At 42.4% G+C, this 19,572-nt stretch overlaps 2 protein-coding genes across 6 annotated transcripts in view; one reads left to right on the top strand and one right to left on the bottom strand.

The window, feature by feature from the left end:
• Positions 1–7,585, top strand: part of LOC5576168 — an 82,001-nt gene extending 74,416 nt beyond the window's left edge. For 3 of the 4 annotated variants that reach the window (XM_021841967.1, XM_021841968.1, XM_001662464.2), the window contains one exon: positions 6,483–7,585. In XM_021841967.1, the coding sequence (XP_021697659.1) occupies positions 6,483–6,718 (236 nt within the window). In that variant the 3' untranslated portion in view covers positions 6,719–7,585. The remainder of the gene's footprint in view (positions 1–6,482) is intronic. The other variant, XR_002499919.1, reaches the window with a different exon arrangement.
• Positions 7,586–17,355: 9,770 nt separating this feature from the next.
• The window catches only part of LOC5571961 (putative protein TPRXL), a 38,634-nt gene continuing 36,417 nt past the window's right edge, over positions 17,356–19,572 (bottom strand). For both annotated transcript variants that reach the window (XM_021841965.1, XM_021841966.1), the window contains exon 3: positions 17,356–19,008. In XM_021841965.1, the coding sequence (XP_021697657.1) occupies positions 17,947–19,008 (1,062 nt within the window). In that variant the 3' untranslated portion in view covers positions 17,356–17,946. The remainder of the gene's footprint in view (positions 19,009–19,572) is intronic.

The raw sequence follows: 19,572 nt of genomic DNA, 5'->3' as shown, positions 1-19,572 counted from the left end.
TTTTGAGTTGTATTCGGCCAAGATAGTTCATCAGCGTATAAAAAATCAGGCCCATGGTACCAGCGGCTATTAGCGTCAAAGCAGGGACCTTTACCCCATTTGGTGGCTTCGTCGGCAACATTCAGTTTGCTCGGCACCCACTTCCATTCGTCCACGACCGTTGAAGATAGTATTTCTCCGATTCTACAGGCGACGAATTGACGATAACGACGATGTTCGGAGCCGATCCATGCTAGTGTGGTTCTTGAATCGGACCAGAAGACTCTTCGTGAAATTGGCAAAGAATGTCCATCAGCGATGAGGGTTGCAAGTCGGACTCCCAATACAGCTGCCATTAGCTCCAAACGCGGGACGGTGACGTGTTGTATTGGAGCCACTTTTGTTTTGGCTGCCACTAATGTGCACTGAACACCTTTGTCGTGAGTATCTACCCGGAAATATGCAACTGCCGAGTACGCGTCCTCACTTGCGTCCACGAAGATATGGAGTTGAAGGGTCGAGTACATTTCAGCGCTTGCTTGCTGGAAGTAACAACGTGGCACTCGGAGTTCTTCGATTTTGCCGAATAGGGAGATCCATTTCTTCCAAAGATCGTAGATGTGGTCGTCAACGCGTTCATCCCATTGAATTTTTGTTCTCCACACCAGTTGCATCATAATTTTACCATGCACCAAAAACGCTGCTAATATTCCAAGTGGGTCAAATAGACTCATGATGCACTTTAAAATTTGTCTTTTTGTTGGCCTGACTTCGTCGATAATGAGTTGAGAAATTTCTTTACGGAAAGTCGTTGAAAATCGCAATTCGTCTGCTTCAGCTTGCCAAAGCAATCCAAGTACTCGCTCGGTGTTGTCACCTTTTGAAATCAACTCTTTTGTGCCGCTCACTGCTTCTCCGCCCAAATGTTGCACCACAGCTTGGTTGTTCGATGCCCAATTGCGGATTTCGAATCCACCCTTCGAATGCACCTTCCTCACACCCTCAGCAACTTCCATCGCCTCTTCTGTGGTCTCGTAGCTCCCCAGGTAGTCGTCCACATAGTGACACCTTACTATATCGTTTGCTGCTTTTGGGTACTGGGATGCGAACTCATTCGCGTTTTTATTTTTCACAAATTGCGCGGACGATGGTGAGCATGTTGCACCAAAAATGGCAACGTCCATCGCAAAGATTTGTGGAGTTTGCTCGGGGTTATCACGCCATAGAAAACGTTGCGAATGGCGATCGGCTTCCACAATACCGATCTGGTGGAACATCTCCTTAATGTCGCCAGAGACGGCCACCGGATATTGCCGGAAGCGGAAGAGGACATGAGTTAATGGTGTTAACAGATCTGGTCCTGGTAGAAGGAGACTATTCAAAGAAACTCCGGCGACTTTCGCTGCCGCATCCCAAACGAGGCGAACTTTTCCCGGCTTATTTGGGTTTGTCACAGCGCTGATGGGCAAGTACCACACTCTTTTAGGGTTCGCCTCGAGCAGTTCTTCCTGAGTTAGACGATGGGCATACCCCTTTGCCTGGTACTCGTGCACCTGACGATGAAGATTCTCCTTCAAAGCAACATCTCGCGCCATCCGTCGTTCCAAACATTTTAAACGCTGGAGAGCCATCGGAAAGCTGTCTGGCAGATCTACATCGTCATACCGCCAGATCAATCCGGTCTGAAACCGATTTCCGACTCGACGCGTCGTCTCTTCAAGAATCCGTTGAGCACGTTTGTTCTCCTCGGACATCAGCGGTTCAATTAATGCAACTCCGGTATAGTCTGCATTGAAATACTCCTTCATCATCGATTCCAGTTTGCCGTTGGTATCGCATTCGCAGATATGAAGGCTGACATGCTCACGTTCGTGTTGATAATCGAGATTTCCATAAACGCACCAACCTAAACGTGTTTTAGTTGCTATCGGTCCAAGATCTCCTGCTCTGGTTTCCAGTGGAACTGCTAGCTCGAGGTTGCGAAGTCCTATCAAAAGACGCGGCACAGCATCTTCGTAGCTTTCAACTGTGAGACCTTTTAGGTGTTTGAAATGTCTTTGCAATTCGCCGAAACGCAAAGTTTGACCAGGAAGATTGAGAATTTCAACGGTTCTAACATTTGGCAGGTGATAAAGTTTTTGCTGATCAATTCCGGATACATCTATGGAAATCATTTGTGATTTTGACTCCAATCGAGACATATTTGCCGTCCACGTTAAGCACAGCGGAGAATTTCGCCCTTCAACTCCCAATTGTCCGGCAAGCTCATGTTCGATGAGAGTTGAAGACGAACCCTCATCTAAAAATGCAAAAACTTTCATAGACCTAGTAGGCCCGTGAAGTATCACTGGAAGGATTCTGAACAACACCGATTGTCCACAGTGGTGATACGTGTGGTTTTCGGATGATTGATTGGAACGCTGATTGCCACCTTCGATTGGAGGCGGGGGAGGTGACGTATGCAACATTGGATGGTGACGAAATTCACAGCCGTTGACTCCGCATCGATTGGTGTTCCTACATGCTCGTCGGCCATGAATGTTCAAACAGCAACGGCACAGTTTCAGGGCATGGACGTTCTTCCATCGGTTTTCAACACTGCCCTTCTTGAACGTCGCGCACTCTGGTACGCGATGACCTTCTTTGTTGCAAACTGGACATCGTTTCACTGACGGTTGAAGTACGCTGGTTCCACTTGATTCGGCGTGTGCGTGAAGAAATCCTTTCTCCCGGCGCTTGTCGTTTCTCTGGGTCGGTTCACCAACGTACACTACTACCTTGCTGACTGAATCCACAACAGTCGACATGAACTGGCTGAAAATTTGCAAGGAAGCAACCGGATGATGCTGAAGATGTTGGGCCCATTGCAATTTAACTCCGGCTGGCAGTTTGTCCACTAATTCTTGCAACAGAATTGGGTTAGAGAGATGTGGTTGCTGACCGGCGGCGATTAGATGCTGAGTGAGATTCCGTATAGCCATCCCGAACTCAATCAGCGATTCTAGCTTTTCCGGTTTTGGAGGGGGAGTTTCACGAACATTCCTGATTAGTTTGTTGATTATCATCTCAGGGCGGCCAAATAGCGTTTTCAGGGTCCTCATAACATCTGGAACCGATTCCGGTGACATCAGGTAATACCTAACTGACTTGAGCGCACTACCTTTTAGACACCTCTGGAGTCGAGAAAGGTTCTCGGCGTTGTTATATCCACAAGCATTCGTCGTGTTGTTGTAACAACTTACAAACAGCGGCCACTCTTCGGGATCGCCGGAAAAATCTGGCAAATCACGAGGCATAACTTGTCTTGCGGCGAGCTGTTCCGGAGTCGGACCTTGACGATCAACGATCGATGAACCAATGGGACCAGGCGGATTCACGGTATGACGTACGGTCGGTAAAGAGTGAGAGAAAAGATTTTGGGTTTGAAGTGCCTCTCGTTGTTGTTGATTCCTTTGGGAACCCAGCGTCATTGGAACCATGGGACTGGATAATTCGAGATGTGGAGCGTCAACAGCCAGTTTGACGGTTTCGTTCATATTCGTTTTACGAATGGCTCCTTTTGAAACGGTCGGTAGTCGTGAAGATACAGGTGTTGATTCTTGCTGTATACGAATCTGACACAGCTGTAGCTGCTCCTGCAGTTCTTGTATCTGCTGCAGAGTTGGTTGTTGATCTTTTTTGCAATGTTGTAGCATTTGCTGTAATTTGTAGAATGCATTGCCATCTGGGGGAATCTGGGGATCTCTAATCACACCTTCAATTCCTCCTACAGCTCCTTCTTCGACACCCGTGACGTGTACGATTGGAGCCGGTACTCCTGTGGGAACAACCTCTTGTCGAATTTCCTTTGTGGAGACAGGACCACTACATTCAAGTTCTGCTGCATTCGCGACCGTTTGTTCCTGAACCCATTGTGTTGTGTGCTTTGCTCGAGACTCAATCTCGTCAATCCGACTTCGTACGCTTCGAGTTTCAAACTCCTCATGTAACGTTTCCTCTAATAGCTGGTACTTCTCCTTCATGTATCTCTTCTCCAACTCGAGCTCCATTTGTTTCCTGTCTAGCTCTCGCTGCTCCTCCAGGCGCTGCATGCTTAGTTCTAAGCGAGCTCTCCGGGAAGCCGACGTCGAGGCGCTGGAAACTGACTTTGCTGGTTGCGGGAGACAAGTTCGGCAATACCATTTCGTCGCTCTTACGGAATCAGTAACGCCGGCGCAGGAATAGTGCCACCAGTCAGAGCATTTGTCACAAGCGACGATGTTATCGGCGGAGTCTGGTCGGTGACATGCAACACAGCTGTAGATGTTGCTGTTATCCGGAGTTTTCTCATGCTGCTCGGACATCATGAATTTCTTGAAGTTTTGTTCGAGAACAGAGTAATAAGACACGATTCTTGTCAGCGCAGTGCTTCAAGCTGCAATTTAGATATATTTTAGTTATATAGGTTTAGTTTAATTATAAAGGATCTTACAAATTCAGTGCTTTATCGTTTCTTCGTTCTTCAAACAAACAATTTAGGTTAGAGTATAGCGAATTGAATTCTGTAATAAATTTTAAGTATAAACAACTTGTATAGGGCAATTCAATTTATTAATTCTCACCGCTTACGAAATTGGACTTCAAAAAATGTTATTTACTAAATTTTTGGAGTAACAATAGTATTTAAATTTCACTTATTACTTTAAGGTGAGAAATAACGTGCGTTTTGTCTTTTCTCGTCGAATATTGTTCCATCTTCTGACACATCTCCTGAGCAGTCATAATGACGGATGGTATGTATCGCTGCTAACTTCAGCCCAGCGAACTCGGAAGGGTTGCCAGTACTAACAGACCAACTTCCAAGATGTTCGAAGTAAGAAAGCCATTGAACAACTCAAGAACAATACAGCAACTGAAAACGATTATGCTACATAATAGCAACTTCAAGTGTAGCTAGTTGTTTTTGAACATGATGACTGGTCGAGTTCCAAGAATGTCCGCGGTCAAATTTTCAATCGTTCATTGGAGAGCTTGTTGGATGCCGAATTGATTCCTGGCGGTAGGTGATTATAGCAAAACAAACCTTTGATTGTTAAAAATTGCTTCCACTTCCAGGCAACATCGCATTGATGATATGTATCAGATAGGTAGATCACGCTGAAAAGGAAGTTCCTGCCAGTCTGGACTCTGCCAATCGGTTTCTTCTTAGCAGTGTTGAGAGGATTCCTTTACTAATCCGAATATTTTAGAATGCTTTTATCAGTTATTGAAAAACTTAACCTGCTGTCAAGTGATTTGTAACCATACTATGCTGAGGGTACGGCAAGCGAAGTTTAACTATGAGCGTTCTACAAGTGCGACACCATGATAGCTAAAGTGTCAAGATACGATACAAAAGTCAACTTTTTTTTTGCGTTCAACATTATTTACGTAATAGTTTTTTTACGAAGGTTTTGTGAGACAGATATTCCTTTGCTATTGTTAGAGTCCAAAAAAGTCACCTTGTTTTCTACTCGCTCTTTTTCAAATTCTCGAAGCTTTGAAATATGAAACATATTCTTATATCACTAGTTTGGCGTAAGGGTAGATAATATATTATGGGATCATTCAGTGAAAATGATTTTCAAATTTAGAGCTTTCGTGCGACAAACGTTAAAAGCATTATCAAAACCATAATAATCTAATTGATAATTTTTCCAAAAGAATTTGTTGAAACACCCCACAATGCATGAATCTCACCAGAGATAAGAAATAATAAAGGGCTTTCAGCCCTGCTGATCAACATTGTACACGAACGTGTTATACGAAGAGTTGGGTTCAACAGTAGGAGTAAGATTTTTACAAGATCCTATCAATTTGTTTGCTTCGCGGTTGATGTGTATACCCTAGTAACACACATGTTATAATTGAAGCAAAATAACTCTTATATGACCAGATCTGGTCATATAAGTGTTATTCTGCCTCAATTATAACATGTGTGCTACTCGGGTATTGTTGGCAGCACATTATATCCTAACTAACGCTTGAACAGCTACACAAGTCGTAGAATATGGAGACGCTTCATCAGTGGGAACCTTTCCAACAATTCTTTCCTATATCAAATGCACCGAAACGGCCATAAGACCGATAATTCTTGTAAAATATGCTTGAGGAACACCTACAATTTCTTGGCAACAGAATTGTGTATTTAGGATACTCTTAGGCGGTAAGGAGAATAATGAACTTCGAGCTTGCTGAATCTACAGCAATCGTAAACAGGTACCAGAAAGCTGGAAACGCAGCGGGCACGATGTCCTGACCAGATGCTCTAGGATTTGGAAAGTTACCTATTACAATAATTGAATGAAGATTTGAACAATATGCATGCACTTTACATTTCATCCACTGTAACATATGTTTGAGATTGTCAAATCTAAATGTTTGTATTCCGTGTGATCTATCTTAACATGTAATAGAGTTCTTAGTCATTTGGAACTTATTTGTCCCAGACAACTACTAATCGTGATTCCATTGCCCCTTCTCAGGAAATCCTCACATCCCGCCTTCGATGATAGTGGCAAAAATAATGGAGCGTTTCCAGGAGAATGAACGTGGTCGTTTGGTGCGTACTAGCACCCTGGTTCACGGAATGCCTATTGAAATGTCCACTTCAGCACCAACCGGAGGAGGGAGAGGTGGAGGAAGTCACAACTCGTCGGGTCCTCCCTCGCCAATCCTTATTCAGCGCCATGCATCTCTTGCCTCAGAAGGGCGGGTCTAGTTTCAGTCCCCGGTTTGTTCCCTTCGATATTAGCGTACACACTAACTATGTCTACAAGACTAACTATTATACAATCTTACACGTGACTCGAGCTTCGGATTTTTTCCACCACTTACCCTTTAACTTAATTTTTTTTATATATCTAAGGACTTTTATCCTACTTCAATGTATTCTATCGAGAAAAGGATCATCTTTTTCCACTATGACATTCCTCTTCATCCCTGATGCTGTAAATCCAACACACATTCAGTATTCGACATCCGGATGATGATTGATATTTTTGATAGTGATTTTCTCTGTAGGAAACATTTACATATACCCTTTTGAACCCCTTATGACAATGTGGCCCCGCAAAACTTATGACAGAAATCAAAAAGCAAGACAAAAAAAAATCCGCGGAAAGAAAGCTTTAACAAGTTGTTAGGAAACAGAACTGCACACACACATATCTCTTTGTACGTATACTTGGCAGAGATCCAAGTTTTATGACTATTGTTGCAACATCGACCTTTTAAGAAGAATTTCAATCGACTTTTATACTTACTAATGCTACTCTCTTAAACTTTGAACATTCACAAATATTGAAAAGTATCTTTTAATCGTTGACTAAACAAGCTTACTTAGTGAGATAATCGTATTAGGTATTACACTCGTGGGACGTAATTAGATTTGTTTTTGCACCTATTACGACTTACGACCTTTTATTTAGCTCAGCCTTCTTAGCCGATGACACGTAGATCTAAAGATGATAAGAAACAAAGAATCTCTGTCAAATGAAGAAAAAAGAATATTGTTTTAGGAGACAATTTATTTATATACGGATGAATAGATGATAAATTTAGGCTCAAAAGCATTCGTTGTTGAAAATTGTGGTGTCATCGTTGGTTTTTTGTTGAGTAGTGTCCAATATCACTAGCCCTGGTTTCGTTAATTTGTTCGTATTTTTTCATCGGTAGTCATAGAAATAAGCAATTTTGTTATGAAATTTCTCTCGGGAATTTAGTTCAGTGTCTATACTCTATAGCTTCTCTCTTCAAGGGTTAAGAATCGATCATTCAATCTTCAGCAATAACAAAAAGTTAAAAACCAGTTTTTTGGATCAAATTTGGAAAAATCCTCATGAAAATCTTCTTGCATTACAGATTTCAAGTGCAATGCAATTTAATTCCAAAAACATTGTTTCAAGTTTGAGCAAAAAACTGGTTTTATTTTGTTTTAATGTTGATGATTATTTTCCTTTTAAGACTTAAAAATGTTTACTTCATGTAAATCAAGTAGTAACACGATGAAAGGATGAAGTACCGGAAATGTTCTCATTTTTCTATTAACAGCAATACAAGATCAATTATTTTTCAGTAAATTCTGTTTATATTGGAAAATATTTCAACTCAAGTACACCTCGCTGACACCGCGCACTTGCATGAATCGGCGTATCTTTTACACGTACAACACTTCACATCATACCTATTCGATAAAATTTATTTGACCTCTGTTGGCTTTTGTGTGTATAATGCCAACCATCGATTAATGTTTAGCCTACGAGAATGAAAAAAAAAAAATGGTTGTCAGTAAAACTGCACAGGTGAGATGTGTTTAGGTCTTCACGGTTTTCTTTTACCCTAACGAAATTTTGACTTGTTCAAAATTATTATCTAGGAATTGTCCTAAGTTTTATAAAAGTTTTACTTTTACTTGGGTGTACTGTTTGATCTTTTTTTATTTTAATCGCTAGATATAGGAGGTTAATTTATATGAAAAATAGATTCGTTTATATTTCACAAAGATAGACGAAAACGACTTCCAAGAATCCTGAAAGAACATAAAAAATAAACACAGCACATTCTCTATGCCTAACGTGGACGACTTGGCCTAAATCATAAAATAAAGCTACCACGCGCGAGTTCTCCGGGTCCGAAATCCGTGTTTAGGGGACATCCAAAACGGCTAGAATATCTATACACATTGATTTCCATATGGGAGGAGGGGGAACCATTACATTAAGCTCAGAGCAGGTTAGTTTTGAAAGGGTACATCAGAAGTGCTGGTATGATCTTCAAGTTTCTGACCCCGGAGCTTGGCCTAAATATAACCAATAGAAACATAACCCTTTACGATTAGTTCTTTATAGTAGGGTGTCCCAAAATTTCACTTTGTCAGAAAACAGGGGCTCAACCTCCAAGTGGCAGCTGAAGATGTTACTGTCAATCTCTCTTTGTATAGGGAGAACTCAGAAAATCGATGTTTAGAGGTTGCCACGATGGGTGAAAAAAAGGCAATTTTTCGTGTCTTATATCAAAACAATATTTTTAGTTCATGATATCCATGTTTATATTATTTTTTGATCCCCTAGGATCCAACCTATCTGGAAAAAAAATTGATTGTCTAAATCATCAAAAATGCGTTTCGAGCTTATCGAGAATATTGCAATACGAACGCTTTATGTATCGTCTTAGCATCACCTCACTTCAAGGCGTCGATAGGCGCGTGGGGTGTATACACGGGCCTATCAATCGCTAGGTCCTTCGTTCGATTCCAGGTTACCGCGAAAACATGTTTCGTTTTCAAATGTTGGTTTCATAAAGCAAAGCTATGAATTTCAACCCTTTCTTGTGGCGAATTTTTATAAGGGGTTCCTATGTATTTCGGTAGTTCATTTACCTGAGAGCAATCTATGGGACGTCATTTATGGCGAACCCATGAGAGGAGAAACGTCATCATTCGAAGTGTCGCATTACCGGTAAACAAACGTGTATTCGGTAGAGAAAATAAAGTTATTATTTTTCACTGTAAATCGCGTTCTTTCGGTCTTGTTTCATCACGTCCCCCACATTGGTGACCCCGACGTGATCCGGGAACACGTACGCGTACGGCGGTAGTGAAAATCCGGTCGTTTTATCGTCAACACCGTTTTCGATTTTCCTAACCTCAACTACGATATGCAGGACGAAAACGAGCAGCAGGACGCGCGCACCGCAGCTGTAGTTTCGGTGAAGCTGCCTGATTTCTGGAAGTCGGATCCGGAGATGTGGTTTGCGCAGGCCGAAGCGCAATTCATCCTCGCAAACGTTACGAAGGATGACACTAAGTTCTACCACATTGTGGCAAAGGTGGACCAGTCGGTGATTTGTCACATTGCCGACTTGGTATCCGCTCCTCCAGCGGAAAATAAGTACCAGTCGTTGAAAGCTCGGCTCATATCACGATTCGCTCTCTCACCGGAGGCCCGACTGGAACGACTTCTTGGTGCCACTGATCTCGGCGACATGCGTCCAACGCACCTGCTTGCTAAAATGCAAGAGCTGGCCACCGGACTCAATGTGAATGACAACCTGCTGAAAATGCTTTTTCTCCAGCGCATGCCAGCGCATGTGCGCCCTATCCTGACGATCAGTGACGGTACGCTTTCCAAGTTAGCGGAGATGGCCGACAAAATGACGGAATCTCCTAACGTCGCATCCGTTTCTACTGCTGCTAATGGAACCTCCTCCACAACGAATGAACAGATGGAACACATGAAAGAACAGTTGGAAACGCTCAGCGCAGAATTTCGTCGTCTCAGAAGCAACAGTAACGATCGTCGTCGCAGCCGATCTGCATCTTCATCCAGGATGACGAGCGAAATGTGCTGGTACCACCGAACGTACGGTCTACAGGCACAGCGTTGCAAGCAGCCCTGTCAGTACAAGAAACCAAAAAACTGAAGTTCTGCTCACCTGAATCGGCGAAGGTGAGTGGTACTTTTTCAAGCCGGCGCCTCAAAATCTACGATAAAACAAGCAATCTGTGTTTCTTAATCGATACGGGATCCGATATCTCGATAATACCGGCATCCAGGAAGGAGAAGATGTCTGGACCAATGCCTTTCGTGCTCCACGCGGCCAACGGTTCAGAAATAAAAACGTATTCCACGAAGTTCATCACTACCGATTTGGGTTTGAGACGGCGTTTCACATGGAACTTTTTGGTGGCGGACGTCAGTCAAGCAATAATCGGTGCGGATTTCTTAGCCCACTTCGGATTGTTGGTCGACCTTAAAAACAGCAGCCTTGCCGATGCTAAAACGAAATTACAAACCGTTGGCAAAGTGATGACCACCGAAATTCACAGCATAACAACCATCAACATAAATCACCCATTTCATGAACTGTTGATGGAGTATCGCGAAATTACCCTTCCATCAACCTTACGAGCCGATGTTCAGCATGATGTAACGCACCACATCGTCACAAAGGGTCCGCCGGTAGCATCGAAAATGAGAAGAATGCATCCGGACAAGCTGAAGGCAGCAAAAGAGGAGTTTGCTTTGATGTCGGAGTTGGGTATTTGCAGACCTTCCAGCAGCAGCTGGGCCAGCCCACTCCACTGTGTACCAAAAAAGGACGGTCAGTGGAGGTTTGTCGGTGATTATCGCCAACTGAATAAGGTTACCGTACCGGATCGATACCCGGTACCTCATGTGCACGATTTGCTCAACGCTTTTCAAGGTAAGCATATTTTCACCACTCTGGATTTGGTACGTGCCTACCATCAGATTCCTGTAGAAGAAGCCGACATCCCAAAAACTGCTGTAATAACTCCGTTTGGGTTGTATGAATTCACTCGCATGCAATTCGGCTTATGCAATGCGAGCCAATCGTTCCAGCGTTTTATGAACAAAATTTTTGGCGATCTCGACTTCGTGGTAGTATTCATTGATGATATTGGCATCGCTTCGAAGACTTTGGAGGAGCATATGGTTCATGTTCGAATCGTTTTTGAACGGTTGAAGCAATACGGCCTTGTTATCAACGTTTCCAAAAGTCATTTTGCCAAATCCGAGGTTGACTTCCTAGGCTATTTGGTGAACAGTGAAGGAATTCGTCCGCTGCCCTCTAGAGTTCAGGCCGTGCTCAATTACTCGCGGCCTACGACCGTAAAAGATCTACGCAGATTTCTGGCTTTAATTAATGTCTACAAGAGATTTATTCCTAATGCAGTGGACTTGCAGTCTGATCTGCGCAAAATGATACCCGGTAATAAAAAAAATGATACGCGCTCGCTCGAATGGAATAATTTGTCTCAATTGGCTTTTGAGCGGTGTAAGCGGTCACTAGCGGATTGTGCTTTACTGTATTATCCGGATTCAAATAAACCGCTATCATTACTGATCGACGCATCTAACAATGCAGCTGGTGCCGTGCTTCAGCAATATTCGGAGTCAACGTGGCAGCCAATCGGTTTCTTTTCGGAAAAGTTCTCAAGTGCTCAACGGAACTATTCTACGTTTGGTCGAGAACTCACAGCCATGAAAATGGCCGTAAAGCATTTTCGGTATTTTCTCGAGGGTCGCCAGTTTTGCATTTTAACTGACCATAAACCTTTGACACATGCCATGGGAACTAACTCTTCTAGCAGACTTCCGCACGAAGACAGATATTTACGCTACATTTCTCAGTTCACTACTGACATACGCCACATAAGCGGTGTAGAGAATACTGTAGCAGACGCTTTATCCCGAGTCGAAACAGTTGCTATTGTTGATTACAACGTCATTGCTGCTGATCAAGCCGAGGATATTGAACTCAAACGCTTAATGACATCATCCTCATTGAAAATGGAACCGATACGATTTCCTCATGTTACACGTCCAGTATATTGCGATGTGTCACTCAAAGATCGAATTCGCCCTTTCATTCCAGCAAAGCATCGGGAGTCTGTTATGAAGCATTTCCACGGACTGGCGCACGTTGGAGCACGTGCCACAAGGATGATGGTTTCGGACAGGTTCGTGTGGCCTGCAATCAGTGGCGACTCGTAACCTCACTTTTTACCTGTTCTACGACTCTAAAAATGACTATTTCGGCAAATTTAGATTATAAATCGAGAAGGTTATTATTGAAATCATCTTTTCTAACAAATCTCTACTCATTACATGCAAATTTGTTGCTAAAATTCAAGAATTTCTATTCGTGGAACAGGTAGATTTGAGGTTAGGGAATCGCTCCTGCCTGCAATGAACAAAAACGTTAACCAGTTTGTTAGAACATGTTTGGATTGCCAGCGATCAAAGGTTAACCGCCACACCGTATCACCATATGTACCATTCGACGTGCCGAAGTCTAGGTTCCGTCATCTACACATCGACCTCGTTGGCCCACTGCCTCCATCGTATGGAAATCGCTACGTGTTAACAATCATCGATCGATTCACTAGATGGCCTGAGGCTATTCCATTACCGGATATGACCGCTCCTACAGTCGCAAAAGCATTGACAATGGAATGGATATCGCGGTTCGGAACTCCGGAGACTGTTACATCTGACCAAGGCCGCCAATTTGAATCCGATCTGTTCCGTGAGCTAGCGTACATCCTTGGCACTCACCATATTCGCACGACGGCGTATCACCCACAGGCCAACGGAATGGTTGAACGCTTTCACCGTACAATGAAAGCAGCATTAATGTGTAAGAACGTAAAACGTTGGAGTGAGGAGTTGCCTTTGGTATTACTAGGCCTCAGAAGCGCGTATCGTGAGGATCTTAAGTGCTCTGCGGCAGATTTGGTATACGGTCAGCCGTTGCGCCTTCCTGGGGAATTTTTCGACATGCCATCACACAGCGTTGATAGAACGGACTTCGCGCAGCAGCTGCATCAGGCATTCAGCAGAATACGTCCACCAGGTACAAATCATCACAGCAAACCAGAAGTTTTCGTGCATAAGGCTCTGAAAACATGCAGTCACGTGTTCGTGCGTGTGGACATGGTTAAGCGAGCACTACAGCAGCCATATGAAGGGCCGTACCAAGTCTTGGACCGTTGGGATAAGTTCTTCAATGTGTCAATATCTGGCAAGAAGCAGAGAATTTCTATTGACAGACTAAAACCGGCATTTACATGCAGTGAAGACATTTCAGACTACCCTGGCGAAGATAATCAAACTGTAGTTACACGATCCGGACTACGTGTCCGGTTCTTGGCGTAACTGGGGGGGCGCATATGGGACGTCATTTATGGCGAACCCATGAGAGGAGAAACGTCATCATTCGAAGTGTCGCATTACCGGTAAACAAACGTGTATTCGGTAGAGAAAATAAAGTTATTATTTTTCACTGTAAATCGCGTTCTTTCGGTCTTGTTTCATCACGTCCCCCACAAATCCTTCACCTACGAAAAGATGGGATTTTGTGTAAGGAAAAACTATGCTGAAGATAACATACTGCTAATTTAATTCCTTTTCAAGATTTACCAAGCACAAATTTGTGATTTTCCTTGCATTTTCTGCTGAAATGTCATACCAATGTAATCCAATTTTACACATATTTTTCCATTAACCAAAGAAAATCCGGTGAGGCATCATTCTTGACATATAAATGTTGTCAGGGGTGACTTTTTTTATTTGGTGCCCAAATTCGAGTAGCTAAAATTTGGTCCCACAAAACTGGTAGTAGATCTCTTTTTAGAGACTTGATCACTATTTTAAGGCAAGTCTCGAATTTCTCCAGAATTCACTACAGAAAATTCTTGAGCACTCAACGCTACTAACTATCTCCTGTACCACAGGGATTAATCTGACCTCAGCCAGGCACTATCCTAAGATATCTTTCATATTTCTTTACACTGACTCTTGCATCGATTTCACCAGGAGATCCTCCAAAGATTCCCACAGATGTTCTTCCAAGTGAATCTACGAAGGTTTCTACAACAATAACTCTAGGATGGATTCCGCAAAAAAAAAAATAACTACGAAAATGTCCAAGCAGTTTTTCTCAATAAATTCGAATAGGATATCCTCTTAAGACTAAGCAGCCGGTCATTCATTTTGGCAGCCATGTTGACAATGCAGTTCGTAATTTCAAAGTGATAAAACTCAGCCCTCGTTGATCCGGAAAAGTATCACTGTATGCGCTGATATGCATAAAGTATGCTGATACTTTTTCAGACGCTTCAGTGCAATACCAACTGATTTTCTTCAATTCGAATTTTGACATGATTTAGTAACCATCATCAACGACGCGTACAAATGTCGATGACGGCCTACTTCGCCTTAAGGCTAAGTAGCCCGTCATTCGTTTTGGCAACAATGATGACTTTTCAGCTTGCATTTCAAAGTGATAAAACTCAGTCTTGTTAGTTTATATTGACTTGACAAAGTATCACTGCACGCGTTTACATGCATAAAGTATGCTGATACTTTTACAGCTATGTCAGTGCAAAACCAACTGAATTTCTTTGATTCGAAATCGTGAGATGAATTAGCAACAATCATCAACGACGCGTACAAATTTCAATGACGGCCTACTTCGCCTTAATTATTCCAGTTATATTCTCAATCATTCCTTCACAAATTTGTTCAGAAATTCCGTTCTGTATTTTACAAGGAATTGTGTTTTTTTTTAAATCTACATTAATTTGTGAAAAAATCTCTTGATAATTCCGTAAGATATCGCTGGAAAAATTGTTTCATGACTGAATCGTAAAAATTTTCAAATATTTTCTGGAGCAATTCCTCAAGAAAATTTTGGGGGAATCTCCGTTGTAATTTTATTAAGGTGTCCTTTTAGAAGCTCATGAGTTGATATTTTGAAGAAATCCTGATCCCTATCGGAAGAAATCTGGAGGCATATCTGGAGAAATTACTGGTTGAGTTCTTGAAGATGTCCATGACGAAAATCTCGGATGAAATCCTAGGAAAATCGATGAAAGAATCATTGGATGAACTCCTGAAGGACTTAGGACTCTCTGGAGAAACTTTTGAAAAAAAAAAATCTTGGTGGATCATGGTGTTAATTTATAGGATTATCTTTAAATATTTATCCTGATGAAAATTCTAGGTTGAATCTTTAAAGATATCTTGAACAAGGAGGATTCTTGTGGGATTTCCTTGGAAAGTCCGTAAAAACGCCAGTAATTGAACTCCCAAAAAAAATCTTTGAAATGATCTCTGAAGAAAATTTTGGGCAAACGCTTGAATCAATTTCTGTTGTAATTCCTGGAGATAATCATGTTGGGTTCATTTTTTCAAGTATCTAAAGTTTCTAAGTATTTTTAAAACACTCACTCGCTACCAGCACTGGTCTTATTTATTCTTCCTCACGCGTTTACAGTGCAATTCAATTCCAATCCGGTGAAAACCCAAATCCCCTGAGCTACCGTCGGAACAGAGCTACATTAATTAACTGGACCGGATTGATTCAAAACATAAGAAACATAACTCATTTTTCTTATAATTTTAACTCCCCCTCTGGCCAAATGGTAATTTGACCACTGCCATAAGAAGTCAATGGGATTGGCCAATTGAGGAACCAAAGTTAAATCTCTGGCCGAAACTGGTTCTGATGGCCCATATTGACCAACAAGATTTTCAAAGCGAAAAATGGTTTCAGCTCAGTTCTGATATTTTTATACGGTTTGAAAGCTTGCGTTTGACATATTTGTTGAATAAATAGAGCTTTCCATATTACTTTTAAATACATTTTCTCTTAGGCTGGCCAAAACCGGCGCTTTTATCCTATTTGTTTTCAAAAGTGCCAGCGTCGGCCCGTAAATGAAGATATATATCTATCAAATCATACCTTACATGAAAAGTCTGGTCATATTCTGCAAGCTTTTTACGTATTCGACTCCTCTGAGCAGAATCTCAATGAAGAGAATCAAAGAAGTAGAAATGAGTCAAATTTCGCCTTAATTGTTTATCTTTAGGCAGATACGCATATTTTGACTACCAGATATTTTTTTTAAAGACACCTTCACGTTAATGCTTCCAGTGGACGATTTGCCTTTTGAAGGAAGCACCGCCTAGTGGCATAGTCGAAAAACATGCCTCACGAAAAGTTTTCTAGCCTGAAGCGAGAATCAAACTCACGTTCCTTGACTCGATGCGGCTAAATGCTTGGTAACACTAACCGCACGGCCACGCAGCCTACAGTTGTAATCTTCTTCAGGTGGAAGCAACATCCACTAAAGAAATCGTCGCAACTTCCTACCTTAAATACTAGCACCAAAAATAAATACTTCTACTGCTAGAAACCAAACATGGAGCAGGTTTTCAAACATTATTACCCGAAGGCTCTAACAAGATTTACAGCAACTATTTCGAAATCTTTTTTTGAGGCAGTGTAGCAGAAACTTTCTATGCAGATTTGTCTTATTTACATAGAAAGTGCCTTACGGCCACACAACAAGATTTAAAAAGTGTTGCTGTAAATCTTGTTAGAGCCTTTAGGTAATCAATTTTGAAAGTGTAGAGCAGATTTAGTTTTCAGCAGTAGGAGTTGTCGGTTAAGTCTCGATTAGGATCAACAAAAATAATATTAACAAACTGAATAGAACAGGAGTATATACAATCAAGTAATGAAATCTACATAGGACAAACGAAACATACCTACTCCAGAAATTAAATTCAAAGAACATGTTGCAGAAGTTAAAAAAGCAAGCAAAGAATTAGAAAAAGAAAATCAAATCTACGTTTTTGAGGTTCTCTCTTCTGCATGCTTGGTAGATAAAATCATTAAAACATTTGGTAAATCATAGTTTGAATTACATGTGAACATTGACAAAAGCAGTATTTTATACAACTTTTGCGACATGTAGCTCAAAATTGGAACATTTCTGAGAGCGCCATCGGATTCAGCAGATCCAAAATTAACTAGAGACCCATGTTTTGATTCTTAAGACACGCAAAAATATTATTGTTGATACGCTGTGTAATGAATCATGCATCATAACTAATGGGTATCATGAAATTTTGCTGAACTAGAAATATGTTTTTGATATTAGTCACGAAAATCTTACTTGTTTTTCAAAAATCTCACAGGCAACCTCTAACTATCATTTCTCAGAGCCTTCTCATCATACGAAAGTTTGATAGTAACATACTAAGTTACCATTTGTAGATCAAACCCCAAAGTATTCTGACAAAGAATAATGTTGGTACACCCTATTCATTAGTAAATTTAGTATTACCGTAGGTACATGTTATAATAAAAGTATGCACTAATTCCTCTCGAATAAATCCTATCTCTCGAATGCAATCCGCTTTTGGTTGCGCGTGTTTCTTCTCCCTTTCACGTGTGGTACGAAAAGAGCAATAGCATTAGCAGAGTGGTTTGACTAAAAATCCTAACAGAACCTATTTTACGATATTACCTACATATGAGCACAGCCCGACGGATCGCATTCCTTCCGCAAGTGAAGAGCGCTTTCCAAATCTCACCCTGTTTTTTAAACGTTTGTTTCGTCCTGTGCACGGCCTAGATGTACATCATTTCGGCCATGCTGGACATCTTCTTCGGAATATGGACCAACGTTTCGAAGTAGCTGGCCATCTCGTCGATAGTGATGTCGCAGGGCATGACGTTGTTGAGCCGGGCCTGCGTCGAACAGGAAGACGACGGCGACGAAGCACTGGGAGATTGCTGCTGCTGTGGGTTGGGGGGTTGCGTGGAACTACTGCTACTGGTGCTGCTGGTGGAAGGTCCCAAGGGACCTACCAGAGGGCCAATCCCGAACGAAACCCCGCTATTACTGCTGCTGCTGTCCGATTCGAGCGAAGAGGTACTGTTGCAGCGCTTCAGTTGCCTTGCCCGGCGACTTCGACGCGAATGGACACTGCTTCCCGTCGATCGGTTCAGCTGAAAGCCGGACAGATTGGTCGACTGGCGTAGAGATTTGAAACTGCTTTGCGAGAAGTTCGGACCACCATCCGACGGTGTCTTGGAGTGCGACAGGGTCAGCTCGCTACACTGAGCCACTAGTAACCTAAAGTCCAGCATGTCGTCACTTTCCTCGTTGGCGAAACACTTGGTCAGGTTGTTCTCGGAAAGCGAGGGCTTCAACAACTGGGCCGCGGTCGTTGCCACTGGGAGGAACGTGCCGGAATTGTGCCGCTGCTTGGGAATACTGTTCTGTTTGGCCAGGTTCTGGTGCACGCACCTTCCAATGTTCTTGAGCATCGATTCGCGGACGATTGTCTTTTTCTCGCCCTTGACCTTGTGCTTGAACGGAGTTGGATTGATAATACCGTGCTCTAGACTAGTGGTGTGTTTGCTATGGGACTGATTGACCTTTCCCGGTGCGGTTGTGGAGTTACAGACGGTTGATGGCAGCATCCTCTCTGCGCCGCACTCACAATGGGTTCCGAAAATTTGCTTCACGACCGTTTCACTGCTTCGGAAAGCCTCCAGCGGAGTGGGCCCTAGCTGGAACGGGTTGCCGGAAGGCACGCTTACTGCCGGCGCTGCCGACAGACCTGTCAGTAATTCGAAGCTTTTCAGCGTGTCGTCGAAGTCCTGATCGTCCGCGTCGGTTGCCATCTGGAGGAAAAGGGGACAAAATTCATGCATCAGAGATATATTTTTCAAGTTTATTCGTAGTATGTAAATGGACAGGCGCTCCCAAGCATTAATAGCAATCGTACACAACTTTCAGTGGTCCATCGTGCCTCTTGCTATACCCAAATTTGCTGTTGCGTGCGGTTGGCCCCGCCAAAGGACCCAGCTTTCATGGGGCGACAAATTGCGTGACACAATTGGTAAAATATCTAGAAACATGTTTATCATGTGAGCCTCTGAAGTCATAGACAGAAACATGATAGATTGATTTCTGGATCGATTTAAGGTGAAACAGTTTGGAATCATCTTCTAAGATTGCACTGAAACTTAAAAGGCACAAATCTCGCGAAAAACGCATCAAACAACAGGGAACTTTTTATTTTGGCTTTGTGCACTAGCAGAAAGCTTAAAATAAGAAGATCAGAAACGTTTGCCAACTATTTCTCCAGTTTAGCGCCTTTGATTCAATTCCACATCGCAATTTTCACAGAATCCCGAATAAGATTATTAAAGAATTGTATAACATAAGGTATCATTAGCAACAAA

The sequence above is a fragment of the Aedes aegypti genome, chromosome 2, assembly GCF_002204515.2.
Source record: "Aedes aegypti strain LVP_AGWG chromosome 2, AaegL5.0 Primary Assembly, whole genome shotgun sequence".
Taxonomy (NCBI): domain Eukaryota; kingdom Metazoa; phylum Arthropoda; class Insecta; order Diptera; family Culicidae; genus Aedes; species Aedes aegypti.
Note: the sequence above shows the minus strand (reverse complement) of the source record. Positions and strands in the feature narration are given on the sequence as shown.